At 42.4% G+C, this 19,209-nt stretch overlaps 1 protein-coding gene across 6 annotated transcripts in view; it reads left to right on the top strand.

Annotated features, from left to right (window-relative positions):
- Positions 1–19,209, top strand: part of Opcml (opioid binding protein/cell adhesion molecule like) — a 1,093,816-nt gene that overhangs the window by 576,337 nt on the left and 498,270 nt on the right. For 2 of the 6 annotated variants that reach the window (XM_076939692.1, XM_076939694.1), the window contains exon 2: positions 6,644–6,728. In XM_076939692.1, the coding sequence (XP_076795807.1) occupies positions 6,644–6,728 (85 nt within the window). Of the gene's footprint in view, positions 1–2,412; positions 2,432–5,642; positions 6,062–6,086; positions 6,729–19,209 lie in introns of those variants that run through there. The other 4 variants (XM_076939695.1, XM_076939693.1, XM_034510397.2 and 1 more) reach the window with 4 other exon arrangements.

The following is a 19,209-nucleotide window of genomic DNA, read 5'->3' as shown; positions in this document are numbered from 1 at the left end:
TTATAGAGATGCAAGCTGGAGGCTAGTTTAGCTAAGCAACAGAAGTAATGTTGCACAGATGGTGGGCTGTCGAGGTGGGAGTCAGTCTAGCCTCTAACTGCAGTGCCCTAGACCCTTTTATCCACCATACACCATAAAATAAAGGCTTTTCCTTGTTCTAAATCACAGCCAGGAAGTTACAATGGAGTTTGAGGTCCTGAATCTGAGTCCTTCCACTTACATTATAAATGAACAACATTCCATTTTCTTAACAAATAGTGATAGCATCATGCTAGACTCTACTCTGTAGAGATGGAATGTGATCAAGCAGGCAAGAAGCACTGAGACACTAACAGTTAAGTAGCTATCTCAGGTCATTCAGGATGTAAGGAAATGGTCTGTTTTTAAAGTACAGGTCAAGTCATGGGAACCTCTAGGTCCAATAAAGATGCTGTGACCATTTTGTCCCTATGACACATTCATAAAGGAGAATTTTAATGCCACTTTAAAAATAGCAAATGAGAAAGCAGGTTGAGGATGAGGAAAAAAATGATGTTGCCCCCAGTTCTCTGCTGCTCCTTCAGGCTTTTCCTTCTCCTGTCATCCTGACATCTGCACTAGGCTGTAGTCTTCTCAAATCCATGGCCTCCGGGATATTCCTTCTTCATCTATCTTTATTACAGAGAGCGGCACTTCCTAGCTATCAAAATCACTCTCAGTTCTTTTCTTTTACTCCACCCCCAAATCCAAATTTGGGACCAATCTTAGCTATTGTATTTGCCGCATCCCTTTTCTTTGGCCTTGCATGCTACTATTTCCACCGCCGTTGCTATTTTCCTTCTCTTACTCTCTGTGTACTCCTGCCATCCATTCTCTAGCCTATGCATGGTCAAAGCATCTGCAACGTTTCATCTCTCAGATCCTGGTACTTGCCTGCTGAAAGTCTCTGAGGTTATAGCACAGAATTTAGAATTAAATCCTTATACAGTTTCCCTGGTACCCAAGATCCAGTGCTCTTATGCCTTCTGCCTTCGCCTAAACCTCCTCTGCCAGTCACCCTCACAGCAGCCATTTTCATGGTCCTGCTTGTCTGGATCCAATAGTCAATCAGGTCTTTTCTCGGATGTCACCGCTGCAAAGATGCTTTCCCTAACTACCTAACTTATCATCCTTTCCATCCCATCAACTCCCATAACACTTTTTTTGATAGCACATTGCCCAATCTAAATATGTCTATTTACTTATTTTTCATGATCTCTTTTCCCACCTCAACACTTATTCACACCCTTGCAGAAAGGCATATAAAAATATTTGTGTTATTAATGGGAGACTGCATCTCCAGTCCTTGAAAGACTGTCCACCATAAAATAGACATGTAATCATATTTACAGATTAGTAAGTGGCTTAATGTGTGAGCAAATTGGAAATAGTGCTGGAGGGTTTTCAAAGGGAAAAATACTGAGATAGGGTCTTGTGCAGCTCAGGTTGGCCTCAAACTCACTATATAGCAGTGAATGAACTTGACTTTCCGATTTTCATTGCTCCCCTTCCCTTGTGCTTGGATCACAGGCATGTGTCACTGTGCCCAGTGCATGTGATGCTGGGATCAAGCCCAGGGGTTCCTGCATACTAGACAAACACCCTGCTCACTAAACCATGTCCTTATATTCTTTTTCCAGAGTTAAGCGGTTTTGTCATTTAAAAAACTAGTTTCTCTTTTATTTGCCTTGGTTATTTCCTGTTATATGATTCATGAAGAGGCAGTTTGCACAGTCTGCAATACCATTTAGAAACACACACAGACACACATGCACAGGCACACACACACACACACACACACACGTACCTTATGCATACATGCAGAACGTAGCAAGTGTAGCAGCACAGGTGCCTTGAAGTATCAAGAGCCAGGCACTTGTTTAGGTTTTGGGCAGAAGCTGCCGGACTGTCTTCAGCCATGCTTTGCTGACTGGTTGTCCTTCATTGAGATGAGGCAAGGGCCCACTTGCACAGGGGTTGCCTTCCCAAGAGGCAGGTGAGATTCTATCACCAACCAGAGTTTACACCTAAGTAAGAAAACAATGGGAACACCATCTCACCATCTGATTTTATCAGGTCTAACCTAACATCATTAGGCTGTAATGTGTATTTTCTTGTTAGGAGGATTCTTCCTCTTACCCAGCTTCTCCCGGCCATTCAATCTATAGGCTGCAGATACCACCTGCTGGTTCAAGTTGCCACCTGTCACTGGAGTCTGGAAGCCACCAGAACTCTTTACAGCCTTTCTTCCCATCTGCTTCTCCTTTTCTCCCTCTCTCAAAATCTCCCCTGTCAGAATTCACTTTCGTCAGCCATTCACAGCTATTTCTTTCTAGGTAGCCAGTGATCTCACCTTGTGTAGACCACAGCCTCTGGAATCTGGATCTTGTCATAAGTAGCAAAGGTTGTGTAGGTGAGTTTAAGTTCTCTTGTGTACATTGTGTTTTACATCATTTCCCTCAAACTTTTCTCCATGTCACCTGTTATTACATGAAAATACATGTTATGCTATAGAACCATAAAGTATGTTGATGATGGTTCCTAGCCTGCTAAGCATTAACTTCATTTATAGATTTAATCAAAATCAATTTCCTTCACACATGTATTTGACCAGACCTTTCTATTCCCAGAGATACTGGCTCTCCTAAGACTGCCTCATTCTCGGGTGGAAGAACCACTTTCTCTATCTAATCCTCAGAGACCAAGGGACCATTTCTTACCCTAAGCCAGGGCCAAGCTGAGGATTACTGAGATCACCCACAGAACTTGCCAAAATATCCACCACTATGTAATCCAGTTTTCTCATCCTTCCTTGCCCAACCCCTCCCATGGAAACCATAAGAAATCCTCTTGCCACACTTCCTTCTTACTTTCTATATCTGCAGACCAACCCTGGATATGTCACTGGGTGATGTGGCCCTTCTCTTGGGAATTATAAAGAATACACTCTTCTTTCGAGGATCTGTGTGCTGGTCACTTTCTCCATTCTGATTAAGCACAGTTCCAGCTATGCTTAGATGCATTCTTTGTTCCCTACCCTTTGGATGAGATAGGTATTATTTGATATGAGTTGCACAGACATGGAGACACAAGGACTCTGTGTTTGAATAGAAAACCCAACTTCAAAGCCAGTATTCCAGTCATATCATAAATTGTCTCTACATATAAATTTATATATCTAAGGAGGTGTAATGAGAAGCCTAGCCTATCATTGCCATGGGCCAAAGCTTTTCACAGAATATGCCGGGCACAAATTGTTTAATTGTGTGTATTGTAAACCTCAACTCTGTTCCCTTTTCTCATTTAAGCTTATGTTTTAGCCCTACATTCTACTAGTTCATACCAGTGTTTTACAAATGAATGAACTGTGGACTACTACCCCCAATGCTGTAGACAGAGATGAAGATGAACATTTAGACAAAGATCTTTGTAGCTTCTTCCTTGAATCACAAGTTTGTGAATTCAGATTGATTCTGTCACAGAGACTAAGCTAGGAGCCATTGTAACAGGAGAGTATAGACCCTGACTCTTTGTTCTTTCAGTCTCCAAAATCCTTTACTTGGAGAAAGCTAGCCTGGTAAACAGTAGCCTCCTTAGCATGTTCCTTCATAGGCACAAGCCTCTGTGTGTGTTATTGAAGACTTATCTCCACCTTAGTTCATCTCTTCTCTAGCCTCAGTCATCCTTTCCCCATCCGGAACCTTGCACATATTTCTTCTTTCTTGATGTCTCTAATAGCTCTTCCTATCTCAAGCCATCTTTCCTGAGTTAGTGCAACAATGGCCCCACCAGCCACTTTTGGATAAGAAATCAAACCAACAGGTGTCTGAGAAGATCTGAGCATGTTACCACTGAGCAGCAGGGATAGAGAACCTGGGAGATGCCGTCTGACCAGGCTCTGCTTATATCCTCACCCTTATTTAAGACACAAGTTTGGTGACAGGAAGTTCTAACCACAGGATCTCATTGTCAGCTACAGCATAACACATGTAAGAGCCTTTCTAGCCATTGATCCTGGCTCGCAGAATCACAGGGTCCAGAGGATTATATATGTACAGAAAATTCAGATTGTTTTTAGAAGAAGAACATGTATTAAAACTGGTGTGTCTTTCCTCAGCTTTCTTGGGTGTGGGGGAGTATAGAGGCTGGGTGAGGAGTGGTGATCCCCAAATACTGGTGGTGATCCCCAAATACTGGTAGTGATCCCCAAATACTGGTGATGATCCCCAAATACTCGTAGTGATCCCCAAATACTGGTAGTGCTCTCAGCATCACCCAATCCCTATCTACACCGTTTCTTCTTTCAGCCTTGCCTCCCAAGACCTCATGAAGGAGTCTGGTCTCCCACTCCCATCTGAGTAATACCTGTTCTCCCGATATAATTTTCACTATAGCTGATATGACTAGTGATATAAACTCTATCCTTCCAATGTAAGATGTTCTAATTAAAAATTTTAAGCCTAAAACGTGTATGTGAGCTAAGCATTTTTGCAAGTGGGACCGGGGCAGTATTCTTTTTTTTTTTTTTCCTTCTCAGTCCTTTGGAAATGAAAGCAGGTAGGATGCCTTTGTATCCTTCGGCAACTGAAGTAATAAACACGAAGAGCTTAATGCTTATTTTTGAATTACATTTCATTTTGGCAATTGTGCGGAGCCCTGCCTAATTTAACAAAAGGCTTCGAGAAAAAAAAAAAAAAAGTACAGTAGAGCAGACGCACATAGCAACCATTAAATTAGGATACAGGCATGAGTACCACGCAGAGAGGGGAGGCTTCTGCCAGGCAGAGCAGGAGCAAGAATAATGGCAGGCCCAAGGAAAGCTGTGCTCTTGGGTTTAGACTGAAGGAGATGGATCTCAGCCCAAAGCAACCTAGAGATTGGCCTCTAGGAACACTGTATCCTGGAGTTCCCTCTTGGCACTATTATGATGCTCTCTCCTGTAATCAGAAAACCATAGATGGGTTTTATGAAGATCAGTACTACTACATTTTAAGATCTCCACGTGATTTTCCTGGCTCTTCCTTTTCACAATAAGAGGCACAGATAGTGGTGGATTATTTTGCATGTTGTCTTGTAAGAAGAAATTCAATTGTCAGCTAGGGAGGCAGACATGGAGTGGAGGGGCATTAAGTGTTTCTAGGTAGGCCACCAGAACAGGGGAGTGTATTACAGTTTTTTTTTTTTTTTTTTTCATAGGCCTAGGAAAGCTGTGCGGTAGGACTAAAGCCTGCATGGACAGATGCAGAGGAGTGGACATCCATATTGGCTCAGCTACCTGGAGTGGCAAAGGCAGTTCAGTTCTCCTGGGCGGGATCTGACAACTTCTGCATGGCATTGCAGAAGGAAGGTGCCAGTGTCAGTTTTCAATTTGCTGCTTTCCCCAGAACTCCTTCTCCAGCCCTCCCCTCAATGTTCCCACCCATATCAGGGGAAGCAATGAGAGGGACTCAGCACCTCCTCAGTTCAGCTCGCTCTGGTATATAGAGAGAGCAGAGCCCCTTGAGGCACCAGGCACCTTCCCTGGGGATCCGGGCCTTGGATGCTTCTGTCTCGGCGCTGCGGGGGTTAAGGTGGGCGCCCAAGCTCCGCACCGCTGGGATGAGCGAGCAGTCCGCTCCACCCGCCACTCGGTTTGCTCTAAGTCGACACCGGGAGAAAGTGGCGGTCAGGGATGCTGCTGCTGCCATGACAACCCCAGCGGTCGGGTCCCGCGCGGGTTGGGGCCTCTCCCCGGAGGAAGGAGGCGCGGAGGACGGGGGCGGCCGCTGAGCGTGGCGTCCGCGCGTCCCCGCGTCCCGTGCAGCGTCCCAGAAGAGGCGGGGGCCGCAGTCCGCTCAGCTCCCCGTGCCCAGAGCCTGCGCCTGTGGTGCTCCGCGGGCTGGCAAGGGCCGGGCTGGCAGGACTCGCCCACTGGGCTACCGGGAGGACAACCTCAGAGCAGAAGAACCGGGCTACGCCTGCTGCGGGTCACCGTGTGGAACTTTTTATCACCTTGGGGTCCAGATGCAAGACTCGGGGCTGTTTTCTAACTCCATCCAAACATGTGTGTGATCTAATAAAACATTTTCTCCTCTCCTTGAAATCAGAAGCTTTTTTTTTTTTAATGACATCTCCTTTCTGTCAGAGACACTTGCCTTCTTTGGGTTATAAACTTTTGATGCCAGACCTCTGCAGAACGCGCCCAACTGAATCTTAAAGTAGCTTCACCGAGAGAGGCAGAGAACGCACAATCTGTGACCTTCGTCCCTGCTCCTTCTTTCGTGCCCCCCCTTTCCGCTCCCTCCGCCCCAGGGAGCGTCGAGAAAGCTCTTTTTTGGATGCAGGAGGGGGCATCTGGTTCTGTTAGGCTGGAAAGCTGAGGCTGGAGCCGAGGAAGAATTATTAGGCTCCGGAGAGCCTGGACTCAGCCTTGCCTTCTCCGGCTCCCAGCTCCTGGTTTGCTCTCTGTGTGCTTTCGCCCCTCAACACTTCCGGCCGTTCTGAGAGGGCAGGGGACAAGGATCGTACAGCTGCAGGAGTTCTGGGAAGTTGTGGTTGTCGAGAATGGGGGTCTGTGGGTACCTGTTCCTGCCCTGGAAGTGCCTCGTGGTCGTGTCTCTCAGGCTGCTGTTCCTTGTACCCACAGGAGTGCCGGTGCGCAGCGGAGATGCCACCTTTCCCAAAGCTATGGACAACGTGACGGTCCGGCAGGGGGAGAGCGCCACCCTCAGGTAGGGAGCCTTTCTTCACCTGGGGACAGAACCTATTGCACATACATGGCTTCAAGGGGAGGGGGTGAAGAAGAGAGAAAAGGAAGCTAGAAAGAGGGGCATTTAAGCATGTGAAAGGCTTTTTGCGGGCCCAAGAAGTGGCCAGTTGCGTCGTGTGCTTGCTGATACCAGTTTTCTTGGACGTCTTTGTCATTTGGTCCTCTTTTGGTCTGCAATCTTGCAGGCAATGATGAAGTCTACACTTGGGACACCATGTATCCATGGGGCTATGGGATAGCAAGTTTCACACCCAGATGTGATACTGCGTGGTTAACTAAATACCCTTGGATTTTTTTTCCAGGCCAGGAGGATATGATGACACAGGATTGCCCTTAGATAATCATCTATGATGAAAGTGTGTGTTGGAGCTACTTTTACAATTGAAGGCTCTAGATTTCCCGTGCCAGGGCATGACTTTTTATGAGTCTCGTAAAGACACAGCCCCTCAATCTAAACCTGTGCTGTGCACTTGGGCCCTGATGCAAATTATGAGGCCTTTGTATTTTTGTGCGCTGGGACCAAGCATGTAGCTTTTATGCACCGACATCATTCCTGTGTGTGAAGCACAATAGGGAAGCTTTTTGTTTTAGCTTAATGAGTTACAGAGAATCACTTCCATGCTCCAGGCAGAGGGGTGGAGATGCTTGGAATATGAACCTTTGGGGACTGGGCCTGCTGCAGCAGAGACTTTAATAAAAATGCAGCCACCACTTTCCACCAGCTCAGCAGATATCATCTTTTATCCCTTTAATGAGGCAGTTCTGGTCCTAGGAGACAGATTCAGGGACATCCCAGCTTAACTACGTCTCACAGTGTACACAGGGTGAATGCGTTTGCCCTGCCTATGACTTTGATGGTTATGGTAAAGATAAAACATTCTGACCCAGATTCTGCAACCAGAATGCCTGACTTCTACAAGGAGATATTGAGGGTGGGGTTTCCTTCTTCCTGTTCCCTGTGCTTTTCCCTGTGGAGCCTCTCCCCGAGGAATAAACCAGGGCTTCTGAAACATCATTGTTCTTTGCGTGAACCCTAGGGTTAAATTTTGCATCTCTTCTACCTTGGGAGGTTCGTAGGAAAATCATCTTTACAGCTAGTGAAAGGTCCAAAAGTCCCGTCTTCTGGATCTGCATGGTTCTAAAAAGGACAACAGAGATGTTCCTTATAGACAGCTTGAGTTGCAAGTGCTTCTTGTCCTTTTAGCACCCCTTAGCTTTTAGGAGATAAGAGTGCATTATCCTTATTTTGTTGCTTCAAGGAAGGTTCTAGGTCTGCTCTTTGAGGTATGACTTGTTGGCATGCACTTTTGCAGGGGACTGGTGGTTCAAAGGTGCCAAAAGCATCTAAGTCCGGTGTATGTGAACCCAGGAAATGTGGGCACTCGGTAGTGGCAAGAGAGTTTGAACACTGCTGTATGCCTCTTTTTCTTCCAGTCTTTCGTTAGAGGCAAAGACTTGTTTCATAAACAAGGGGATATCAGTGGTAAATTTATGGATTCTGCTGTCCTCCTCCTGCCCCTGAAAATTAAATCAGAAACTTAGAAACTTGAGCTTTTGCCTTCTGGGATGCAGTAAGATAGTTCTACCAGCAGAGGGCCAGCTTCCATCTACCATTCTACCATTTCCTTTTTTTTTTTTTTTTTTTTTTTTATTAGCTGCTGGCCTGTTTTCATGATCTTCAATTCTAATGTTTAACAGCTGGGCTTGGTAATGGGAAAGGGAATAAAAAAGGAAAAGCTGAATAGTTGCTTTTCATGCTCTGTGGAAAACAACAACCTACATGTTCAACTCTGACTGCTGCTGCTTACCTGACTGTTGTAGCTGACTTTTAAAAGCCAGTAAGAGCTGTGTTGATTTTGCCTCTCTTTTTTCTTCTGCACCTTTCCCCTGCTGTAGACAAACCTATCCCTGTGCCCACATATTACTCTCCAGATCTCCTCTACAGGTTTTACCTTGTGTAATCTCTCCCATTGCTCTTTTCTTGTTACTTTTGGTCCCCTTCATTTCTTCCCACCATCATTAACTCTTACCATTCTCTGTAAAACAGCTTTATTTCTTTGCTACTATCTCAGTATTTCTTTAAAGAACATAAACACCTCATGCAGAGTTGGGCAGCTCGGCTTTCAACCTCTCTCTTTTTCCTTGCCTTCTAATCTGTTCTGTGAGCTGTGCTCCTTTCCTGTCATTAAAACATGGTACTCAGTTGTCTCACCTAGAGGCCAAGTTCTCAGTAAGTGGAAACCCAGACACTTGCTTGGCCTCAGAGAAATCTATCACATGTTATTTGGTAGTATTTTGCTTTTTAAAACTTACAATCCATTTTTTTTCTCTTCAATTTTTTGTAATACTGGGGATCAAACCCAGGGCCTTATACATGCTAGGAAAGAGTTGTGCTATAGCCTTATAGATTTCTCTATAACCTTATAGCTCTATGTAAAGTAACTTTTAAGTATCTTTGAAAGAGTTTATTGGTGGTTTATTTCTGGGGAAGTTAGTGTTCAGAATGTATCCATGATACATTAAATGATACTCATGCCTATCAGAATTAGAAAACACTCTTGAAGGTATTGTTTGTTTGCTGAACTGTCCCAGTTCACATGACCTTCATTTCCTAAATCTTGAACTAAGTCAGAGAAGGAGCAGAGACCAGTCGGTAAAGCCAAGATATCTAGAAACTTGGTTACACACTCATGTTTTCCTGTGAAAATTTCCCCAACTCAGAGAGGACAATTGCTTTCTGTGGGAGATCAGTTTTGTTATGGCAGGCCCTTGATTGTGCTGAGGAACCTTCAGAAGTGACATGCTAAAGAAGACTAACGTTTTCAGTATAGATAAAAACTCATTTTATATACACAAGGCCATATTATTATTCCTGTAACTATTTCACAGGGCTGGTTGAAAAGTAAAAATAATTATTTTAATATTGAGTTATTTTGCCTTTTTGGAAAAGAGATGATATGGAAAATGAAGGTGCTATTCTTTATAGTTGAATTATACCTTCTATGAATCTGATTTGAATTCATTATTATAAATGGGCCCTCTTGGCCGGAATCATTTCATTACAATTATGAGCTGTTGGGTTAAAAATGTTCTGCGCCTTTTTGTTGGAGTAGATATGACAAGTATCTGGGAGTCCTCTGTCTGAATCAATGATCATATTCAGATGGGAGACCAGGGTCTGGGCATGATCAGCTGGCATCTACGAAGCCATTTCAACTGCCACCACCAACCATACTTTCTTCATTGGCCACGGGCACCTCTTGACTTACTTTTGCTTCTCTGTGTGCTTTGTTTCGCTATTCACATGAATGTTTTGAGGGGTGTCCTAGATGAGTGGCTGTACTTGGAGTAATTTGTTTCAGGCAGTGGGTAAACCCAATACAGTGGCTTGTTTTGTTGTTGTTATTGTTTGTTTGCTTGCCTTTCCATAGTGGAGTAATCTGTTGTTGATCTATGCTTGCTGATCTAGGATTATACTTAACGATTCTTTTCTAACCTACCCTGCATTTTCATTTGGAGTTCTGAGGTAATCCATTCAGAAAAGGTATATGAGGTTTAACTACTGCCAGAGAATAACCTGAGCAGTGGAATTTCACCAAGGCAGCTGGGGCAGATGAACTCCCAAGGACAAGGTTCTGGGGTTGACCTGGCTGTTTTCTGTACTGTGCACCCACTATCAACAGCTTGCCCTTTCAAGTGAATTAGCAAATGTGAATTAAGATAGCTATCCGGTCTTTCAAAGCATGTAGCAAACACGTGTATGTTAATGTTGAAGGTGCCAGAATCAGGTGCTATGTCAGTGTGAGGCAGTACTTTTGGTCAAGGAAAGTGAGGACAGGAAAAGACCTGTGAGTAAGTATGGTCCCTGAAGGAACCCCTTTCATGGTAATAACCTGGGCTTCTTGTTATGAAGGTACTTGAGAAACTATTTAAAATATCCACTTGAAGCTGGGAATGGGTAAGTGTTCATACCAAGCATAAGGAAGACCCCGAGTTTCACCCCCAGGATGAGTTAGAAAATAAAATGTAAATGTTAATTCCAGAGACTACAGAAATGGACATCTCTGGGGATGGCCCTGAATGTAGACATTTAAAAATCTCTTTTAGCATTTTTCAAGTAAGCCAGAACCGGGAACCATTACTCTATAAGGGATTCTGCCATATAATTTCTGATCAAGGCTATTTTCCAGGATCTTTCCCTTGCATTGAAATATCTCCCCAATGACATGTATGTGTCTCATAGCTACACCAATGCTTCAGGAAGAGCAGGAGCCAGGGCTCAGGGCCCATGTACCTCAAGCTAATTCTTATGTTGTCTCCCACTGACTCTCTGGTCATGAACAATTCAGTATGCCATACACATAAGTGAACAATTTCTGCCCCATCTACAATACCTGGTGAGAAAGGGCATACAGTGGTATTCTGTTAAGACTACAGCAATGTGTATCATTTGTACAATATTCCTACATGCTCAAATCATCCCCAGATTACTTACCTAATAAAACATAAATGCTGTGCAAATTGTTGTTACCTTGTGTTGCATAGCAAATAATGACAAGAACATGTTTAGTATAGACACAGTTGATTTATTTTAGCATAATTTTATCTATGGCTGCTGGATCTATGGATGTAGAACCCACAGTTATAGAAAGCTGATTACACGGGCTAGTTGCTACTGAGACTTAAGTGGAACTCCTTGGTAACAATTGATGATATTCTCAGCTTATTCCTGTTTTATCTTGTCTACCACCTCCTCCTCCACCCACAGACATACACACGACTTTCAAACTCATTAGTCTCTTTTTACTTCTGCTCAGCTTCCTGCCGTCTGCATGTGGTCAAGAATTGCCCTCAACCGAATACCAGTAATACTTGATGCAGACCTTTGCTCTAACAGACAGGCTATGTGGATGTGTGATATCTTCTGGTGTGGCTTTTGGCAGACTGTGGTATGGTGACACTCCTATCGTATTTGCTATATACAGATATCATGCTGGTCACCAAGGATTAAAGGAACAAGTATAGTTCATTGATATAAGCCAGCTTAGTGGGTCATACCTCTTTAAAGTACTCTTACATCTACAGCAATAAAGTGCTCACGTCTGAACAATGTGACTGTCGGACACTCAAGGGCAGCACTCAGAGATCTTGGGGACCTGAGGGATTTTGAATTCCACTCAAATCACTTGCCAGAGGAGACAGTTGTATCCACCAGTGTAACATTAAGATCTGAAACCCCACAGAAGTCTTTACTATCCCTGAGGGCAAGGCAACAAGCAGGCAGAAGAGTTTAGAAGATTTTTCTACCTGTTGCAGAATATATCTGGAAGGAAGGCTGTCAGGTCTCTACAGAGATTCACAAGGAGATAATCAGAACAAGGATTTTAGTGCTCCTGTTGAAAAAACAGGTACACTTAGGATTGGGTCCTAGTTACAAGGTTGCCCAGAGCTGGAAGAACAACACAGGACTACATATGGTCTGATGTCCCATGACATTGAAGGAACCTCCCTCCAACATACAACATACAATAAAGCCAGGGATGGAGCAAGGTGTTGGAAAGCACTAAATGTACAAACTAGTGGCTTTCTGGAAATTTTGGACAACTTAGCAGCTGTCATCCAAGGTTATTGGCTGCTTATCTGGCCTCTTTTAGTAAATTTGGCTGTAGAATCCAGTTTAGCTCTGTCTATATTTCTTTTTTCTTTCAGTTTCAAGTAAAGGACCCTGCCTTCAGCCTACTTATGTGTTCACTGTGTGGGTAGCAGCAAAGGAGATGTGCTGTGCTGTGGATCTCATGAGAGCTGGCAGTGAGATACAGCTGAAGGGAATCAGTTTGATTTGACCTTTACAGTAACAACTTTTAAAATTACTTCTTATTAATAGGAAGCTGACTTCCTATTAGTCATGAGATGAGAGAAAGGAATTACTCTGATATCCATTGAAATCTGTATTACCTATTAAGTAAACAAGAATGTGTGTATCTTGGTGTGCTCAAGATATATTCTGGATATATATATAAAAGAGTATCATCTTTTCTCATATATATATATGAAAATAATTCATATTTATTATCTATTATTTACCAGGTAGGAAGATGCCTTTGCTAGTGTTGTTTGTAGTGAAATTAATGTTTGAGCAGAGTCTGTTAAAGCAGATCCCATGTTCTTTGCATTGACCATTTGTAATCCTATCTAATCTTCTAATTACATCTGTTTATACCCTATTATACATTATACTCTATTATACCCTATTTTTGACAACATAATATTTATATTAATTCTTTGAGAATTCTATACAGTTAATATTAAATCTACTCAGCCTCACTCTTTGTTCCTATATCTGCCTCATCCCATTTCCCAACCTCCCCACCATTTCCCAACTTCATGTCCCCTTTTCATTTTTGTAACAACCCATTAAATCAAATTTGTGGTGTCCATATACTCATGGATGTGGAGACATCCACTGATAGGTCAGGGGATATACACTTAAGAAAAACGAACTCTCTTTTTCCCAGAAGCCATCAATTGAAAGTAGCTCCTCAGTTAGAGAAGCAGATTCACAACCTTCTTCCCATTCACTGAATTGATCTTGTGTGGGTCTGGTGAGTACACAAGGCTGCTATGAGTTCATGAGTACAGCAGTCCTGTCATGCCAGAAGATACTATTTCACCCCAGCCCCCTCTAATGCTGGCTGTCACAGTCTTTTGGCCCTCTTTAGTGATAGTCCCTGGGTTTTGAGGGATAGGATATAGGTGCCTCACTTGTGCCTGAGAACTCCAGGAACACTTATTCTCAACTTTTGCCAGTTGTGAGATTCTGTGTTAACTACTTTTTAATACATGGTAGGATTGGGAGAAATGCTTATGTTTGTAGATGTATGAATTTAAGACAGCAGTTTGATACTATGTCTCTTTAGCAAAGTAATAATAGATATTTCACCCATGAGGCCCGTGAAGTTTCCCTCTCTGAGTTCTTGACTAGGTTTACAGAAGCAGGCATATGTTACTTCCCATGGAGCAGTCCTTAAGTCAATTCAATCAGAAAGCAGTTGGCTACCCTCAAACATCTGTATCACTACAGTACCCACACAGGTCATTATCATAGGTCATGGGGTTAATAACTCGGAAAAGATGTTGATGATTTTTACCCATCCCCACTGCCTACCTAGCAACCCCCAGTACTATGAAAGCTAGCTGTCAGAGAGAAAGCTTTCTGTCAGTACCAACTTGATTTCTCCAGATCTTGTGACCAAAGTGTGTGGTGTCTTCAGTAATAGGGTCTTGGATTGCCTTGTGGTATATAACTAAGATCAGACAAGAGCCTGTATTGTTTTGGGAGGGTCCTTGGAATACTTCTGACCAATAATTCAAGAAGAGGTCTCCTACACTTGGCACTGGCTTTTGTTTGGCAACTATAGCTTCTGGGAGGAGCACTGCTCCATGTGTGCAGTAATACATACATACATATATACATACATACATACATACATACATACATACATACATACACATGTTCACACATATACATACACACAGAAACACATACACACACACACACACACACACACACACACACATATATATATATATATGTGTATATATATATATACATCCAAATATATATAATCATAAAATCATGTTTTCATATGCCCTTTTTATACTTTTTGGTATTTTCTTAAAATATTTCTACACACTCTCCCCTGCTCTCTCCTCATCTCTCTCCATATCTAAACCTCTTCTCCATCATTTCTCTTTCCCTCCTCCGTTATCTCCCATGCTCTACTATCCCCTCTTCCTTAATCTTTAGTCTGCTCAGCACTTGTTCTGCCAGGACCTGAGCCTCATTTTCTTGGTGGAAAAGTTTAGCCAAAGGAAGAGCTTAAGGCTCTGTTACTTCCCCTGCAGACCCTTTAATAAACCTGCAAGGCCTTAGGAAAGGAATATGCTTTGAACAATACCACTTCATCCCCATTATTTGTGATTTACTGTGTCAGTTGTCACATCAATTACTCATGATTTCACAGTGTTCAGGATATTACAGTTCCAAATTAATGACCTGGGAAATGTAAATTTAGGAAAGTTAGGGCACTTGCCTTTGGTCAAATGTTTTTATTTTCTAAGTATTTATTTATTTATTTATTTATTTATTTATTTATTATCTCTCTGTCTGTCTTCTATTTTGTTACATAGGTAGGATATGTATGTATGTGGGTGTAGATGCTCCATGGCACAAGTGTGAAGTCAGAGGGCAAAGTAGAGGACTTAGTTCTTTCCTTTACCCATATGAGTCTCTGAGATTGAACTCAGGTTACCAGGTTTGGCAGCAACAGTCCTTACCCACTGAGCTATCTCAGGACCTAGATTTATAGTTCTTTATAGGACAGAGCTCAGTTTGCTGCTGTAAGGCTTTTTTGTTGCTTCTCAAATTTACAGCATATCTTTCCCACCTACATACAGAGACCTGAGTAGGTTTCTTTGTGTGGAAAACATAGAAAAGTGAAATCACCTCCTTGGTCATTTTGACACACCAGGCTGAAGGCCAGGAGATCTGCATCTTCTATCTTCTGTCTTATCTGGAGAGTATCCTGTAATTCCTGATATTTAAATCCTCCATCTACATTCACATAGATATCCTTATCTCTTTTGTAGCTGAAAACTGTTCAAAGTTCAAACATAGAACAGAACAGTAACCATTGGCAGGCCCACCATACTGTCAATGAGAGCTCTTAGCTCAAGAATGCTGTGGATTGGGCACTCCTGTTGTGCGGCAGAGTATTAAGTACCTCAAAAGGATTGAAGGCTAAAACAGAGTAAGCAGGTCATTTCTTGGCAAGAATTCCCCAGTGAGACCTGGAAGGAATTGACTGATCCCCAAATGCAGACTCAAGCGAGGTCATTTCTTTAAGCCCTAGAGTAGATGCCATTCCATATTCTCCTTTCCATTTTTATGTTCATATTTTAGTTTAAACCATTAAGACTGTGAAGATAGCCATGGGGCCTCTGTTCACCTTGCCACTGATTCATACCCTAGAGAAAATTTGTGACCCATTTTACCCGCCTCTTCCCTGGAAATGATACATTTTCCTTGAATTAAAGAGATGCAGAAGGACTTGACCTGGCTTCCCATAAAAGTACTGATCAATAAAGTTTTAAAAAACTGGTTTTGCATATTAAACATTTTCAGTGGGTCTGAAGATTTATGGTATCTCGATTAACCAAACTTCCAATCCATTATAGGAACAAAGAATGTTATAAGTGGTTGTTAAGTTTTCCACCTAGATTCCTGAAGATATTTTAACTCATAATTACCCAAAATACTGTATGCTAGTGGTGAAGCGTAGTACAAAATAATGGTTTTTTTTTTTGTAGAAGTAATTATGCCACAGATTAAAAAAAAAACAAATAATAATTTTCTTTTTTTTTGAGTGCTAATATGGAAGAAAAGTGGGTACAATTTAAAAAAAAGATAACATGGAAACATATTTTCAAAGACATTGCTGAATACTTTCAAAACTTTGGGGAGTTTGAATTGTAGTTCTACTGATCCCAAATATAATATTAAGATGCAGAGCTGAAATAGTACTCAGTCTGTTGTTCCGTGTGTGCATTTGTCATGAAGCATCTTGTGGTTAGGGGAATTTGGTAAATCTTAACAAAGAAAGAAAGACAGAAAATGTAATTGAGAAACTGGAATCTCAGGTCAGCAGCGAACAGCTCTAGTACAACAGCAGAGTCTAGTGCCAGCAGCTCACTTGGGGCAGCTCATGACCATTAGAAACTCCAGAGTATTTGATGCCTTCTTGTGGACTCTGTGGGTACCTGCACTCTCATGCACACAAACTCTTCCATAACACAAATGGAATCAAAAATCAAAGCAAAGACATTTAAAAAAATAAAAAGGAATGGAGAAACACACAAAAGAAGAGAGCAAAAGATGTTTTCTTAGTTGGAATTGGCTAAGATGTGAGGGAAGAGAAAGAAAGGAGCTAAGAGAGAATGCAGGTATAAGGAGGAGAGAAGGAATGATGGGCTTATGGGGCAGCCAAAGATAGGAAAGGAAGTTACCAGATAATAATCAGTGGCTGCCTGACACGTTGGTTCATGGGGATACACATATGCCAGCATCCAGCTTGTGAAGCCACCAGCAGAGCATTTCTGGGGCCCCTCAGGCTCTACCCCTTGGTGAATCCCACTTTGCCCCTGCTGCCCCAAGGCAACTGTAAACTCTTATTTTGCCATGAGTGCTAGGCAAAGTCTAACTAATCTAGGTTGGGTCCTGCTCAGGCTCTGTGTGGTCTGACCCCTGGCTTGTCCTGCCAAAATCTCTTCTCTGAGGGACCATTGCTCTTGACCCTACTCTCCCCATCACAGAGTTCAGACACTTTACAAAGCTGTCCTTTAGAATGTTCATGCAAGAGTTCATTGTGCAGACCACTATTTGCCCTGCCCCCATCCCCTGTCAACCCAACATGGCTTTCATGTCACTTACTTTTCTACACTGATCATCCAGGGATGCCATCCTGACATCCACCTTCTTGCTCACTCTGTGGCTATTTGGAACTTCCCAGGTGGGCAAAATGGAGTTATTATCTGCATACACAGGAAATTGAGCCCATCAGGTGTTATATTAGACTGGCTACGCTTCCACTGAGATACTGGCTATAAGGTGCCCTCTGTAAGTGCAAGGGATTATAGTTCTCAAAGCTGCTTGTTATGCTGTCTCTAAAGATACTTTTCTTGAGTTAGGGATGCTGGTCAGTTAGTAGGGTGCTTGCTTGCCATGCTCAAAGCTCTGCTTTGTTCTCTAGCACTGTATACACCAGGCATAGTGTTGCCTGTAATTCCAGAACTGGGAAGAGAGAGGCAAACACATCTGGAGTTCGAGATCCTCGGCTTACATAGTGAGTTTGAGGCCCGTCTGGAATACCTGGGACCCTTTCTCAAAATAAAAATTTAAAACAAAATAATCAGGTATTCCTCTTCGGAGATGCCTCCCCTATATCCTCTGTTAAATACATTATTACCATCTATTTCTCTTTGAGTGCTCAGTTCCCAGTAAATTCCTAATGCATGGTAGGTGCCTGAGATTGTTTTAATATTGAATATGTTCTTTCTGTCCGTTGCCCTTCACACAGGCACCCAAGCACACATGCAGCACACAGACATTCTGACAGTCCAAGAACCTTCTCTTTCTAATGGAGATATTCTCACCTATTTTGAATTGGGAAGTCATTGAAGTTACAACCACAGTTTCTGGCATTTGAATTCTCCTTGAGATAATGATCTCTCCCTACATAGCTGGTATTTAACTTGTCCTGTCTCCTCCTGCTTGTTACAATTGCAGTATCTGTGAATTTCACAATTCTTAAAGCCACTGGCAGGAGATTTTGAGGAGCTGCAAGGAAGGTGTGCCTGCTCCCTCCCTGTTAACAAAGTTTCCTGCATAAAGCCTAGCATGTTCTAGTAGTCTGTCTGTACACTTTGGGGGATGGAAAGGCCAAAGAGAATAGTCTTTGAGAGCATCTGGGATGAAGCATTTTGTACACATTCCCTTGGTCATCTGAATGCAGCTGCCTCTGTAACAAGCCCCATGGTGACATGCCTGGCTGTCTCAGCAGCAGCCTGTGTGCTCTGCACCTGCACAGTGGAAACACTGTACAGAATGCTCTTGATTATATGCTCTGTCTTACAATTGGCAAGTCAATGGGTGCTTAGTGAAATGTAAGACAAAGTATAACCTCTATCAAGAGGTTAAGAACATCAGCTCTGCAGTCGAAAGACTCATTCAAATCCCAACTCAGCTAGTTCAGTAATGGTTGTATGCGGTTGGACAAGTGACTCAATTTCTCTAAACCTCAATTTCCTGATTAGAAAGAGAAAAAAAAAAGACAAAACAAACCAGGGACTATATATCCACTTCACTGTGTTATTGAGAGGGAGGAGACAGCCTTGAATTTTTAAAGAGCTTAACTTTAGAATTGTAGCATGCTCACAATAAACAACAGCTTTAAACATTTAAACAACATCCTTCTGTATTCAGAAAGGTTGGTTCCAGGACCTATGCAAACTTGAAAACCTGTGGATTCCATAAAATGGTGTAGTATTTGTTTATAACCTATGCATATCTCCCTGTGTACTTTAAATGATCTTTAAATTACGAAGAATTTCTCACACACAGCAAATAGTTTCTATGCTGTATTGTTTAGGGAATGATGCCAAGAAATAAAAGGTATGGGTAATGCCATTGCATCTACAATCACTTTTCAAATATGTGTGATCTGTGATTGTATGAATTTAGGATATAGAACTGAAGATATTGAAAGCTGGTCGCATTGTATTCAACTTAAACAATAGCATTTATTTGGTGTCCATTACATGCCAAGCACCATTGTAGACAGAATAGACATTTAAGAGCTGAATTAATTGTAGGCTCTCTTCTATAA

Source organism: Arvicanthis niloticus, chromosome 8, assembly GCF_011762505.2.
Source record: "Arvicanthis niloticus isolate mArvNil1 chromosome 8, mArvNil1.pat.X, whole genome shotgun sequence".
Lineage (NCBI taxonomy): Eukaryota > Metazoa > Chordata > Mammalia > Rodentia > Muridae > Arvicanthis > Arvicanthis niloticus.
This window is presented reverse-complemented; position numbering and strand designations above follow the sequence as displayed.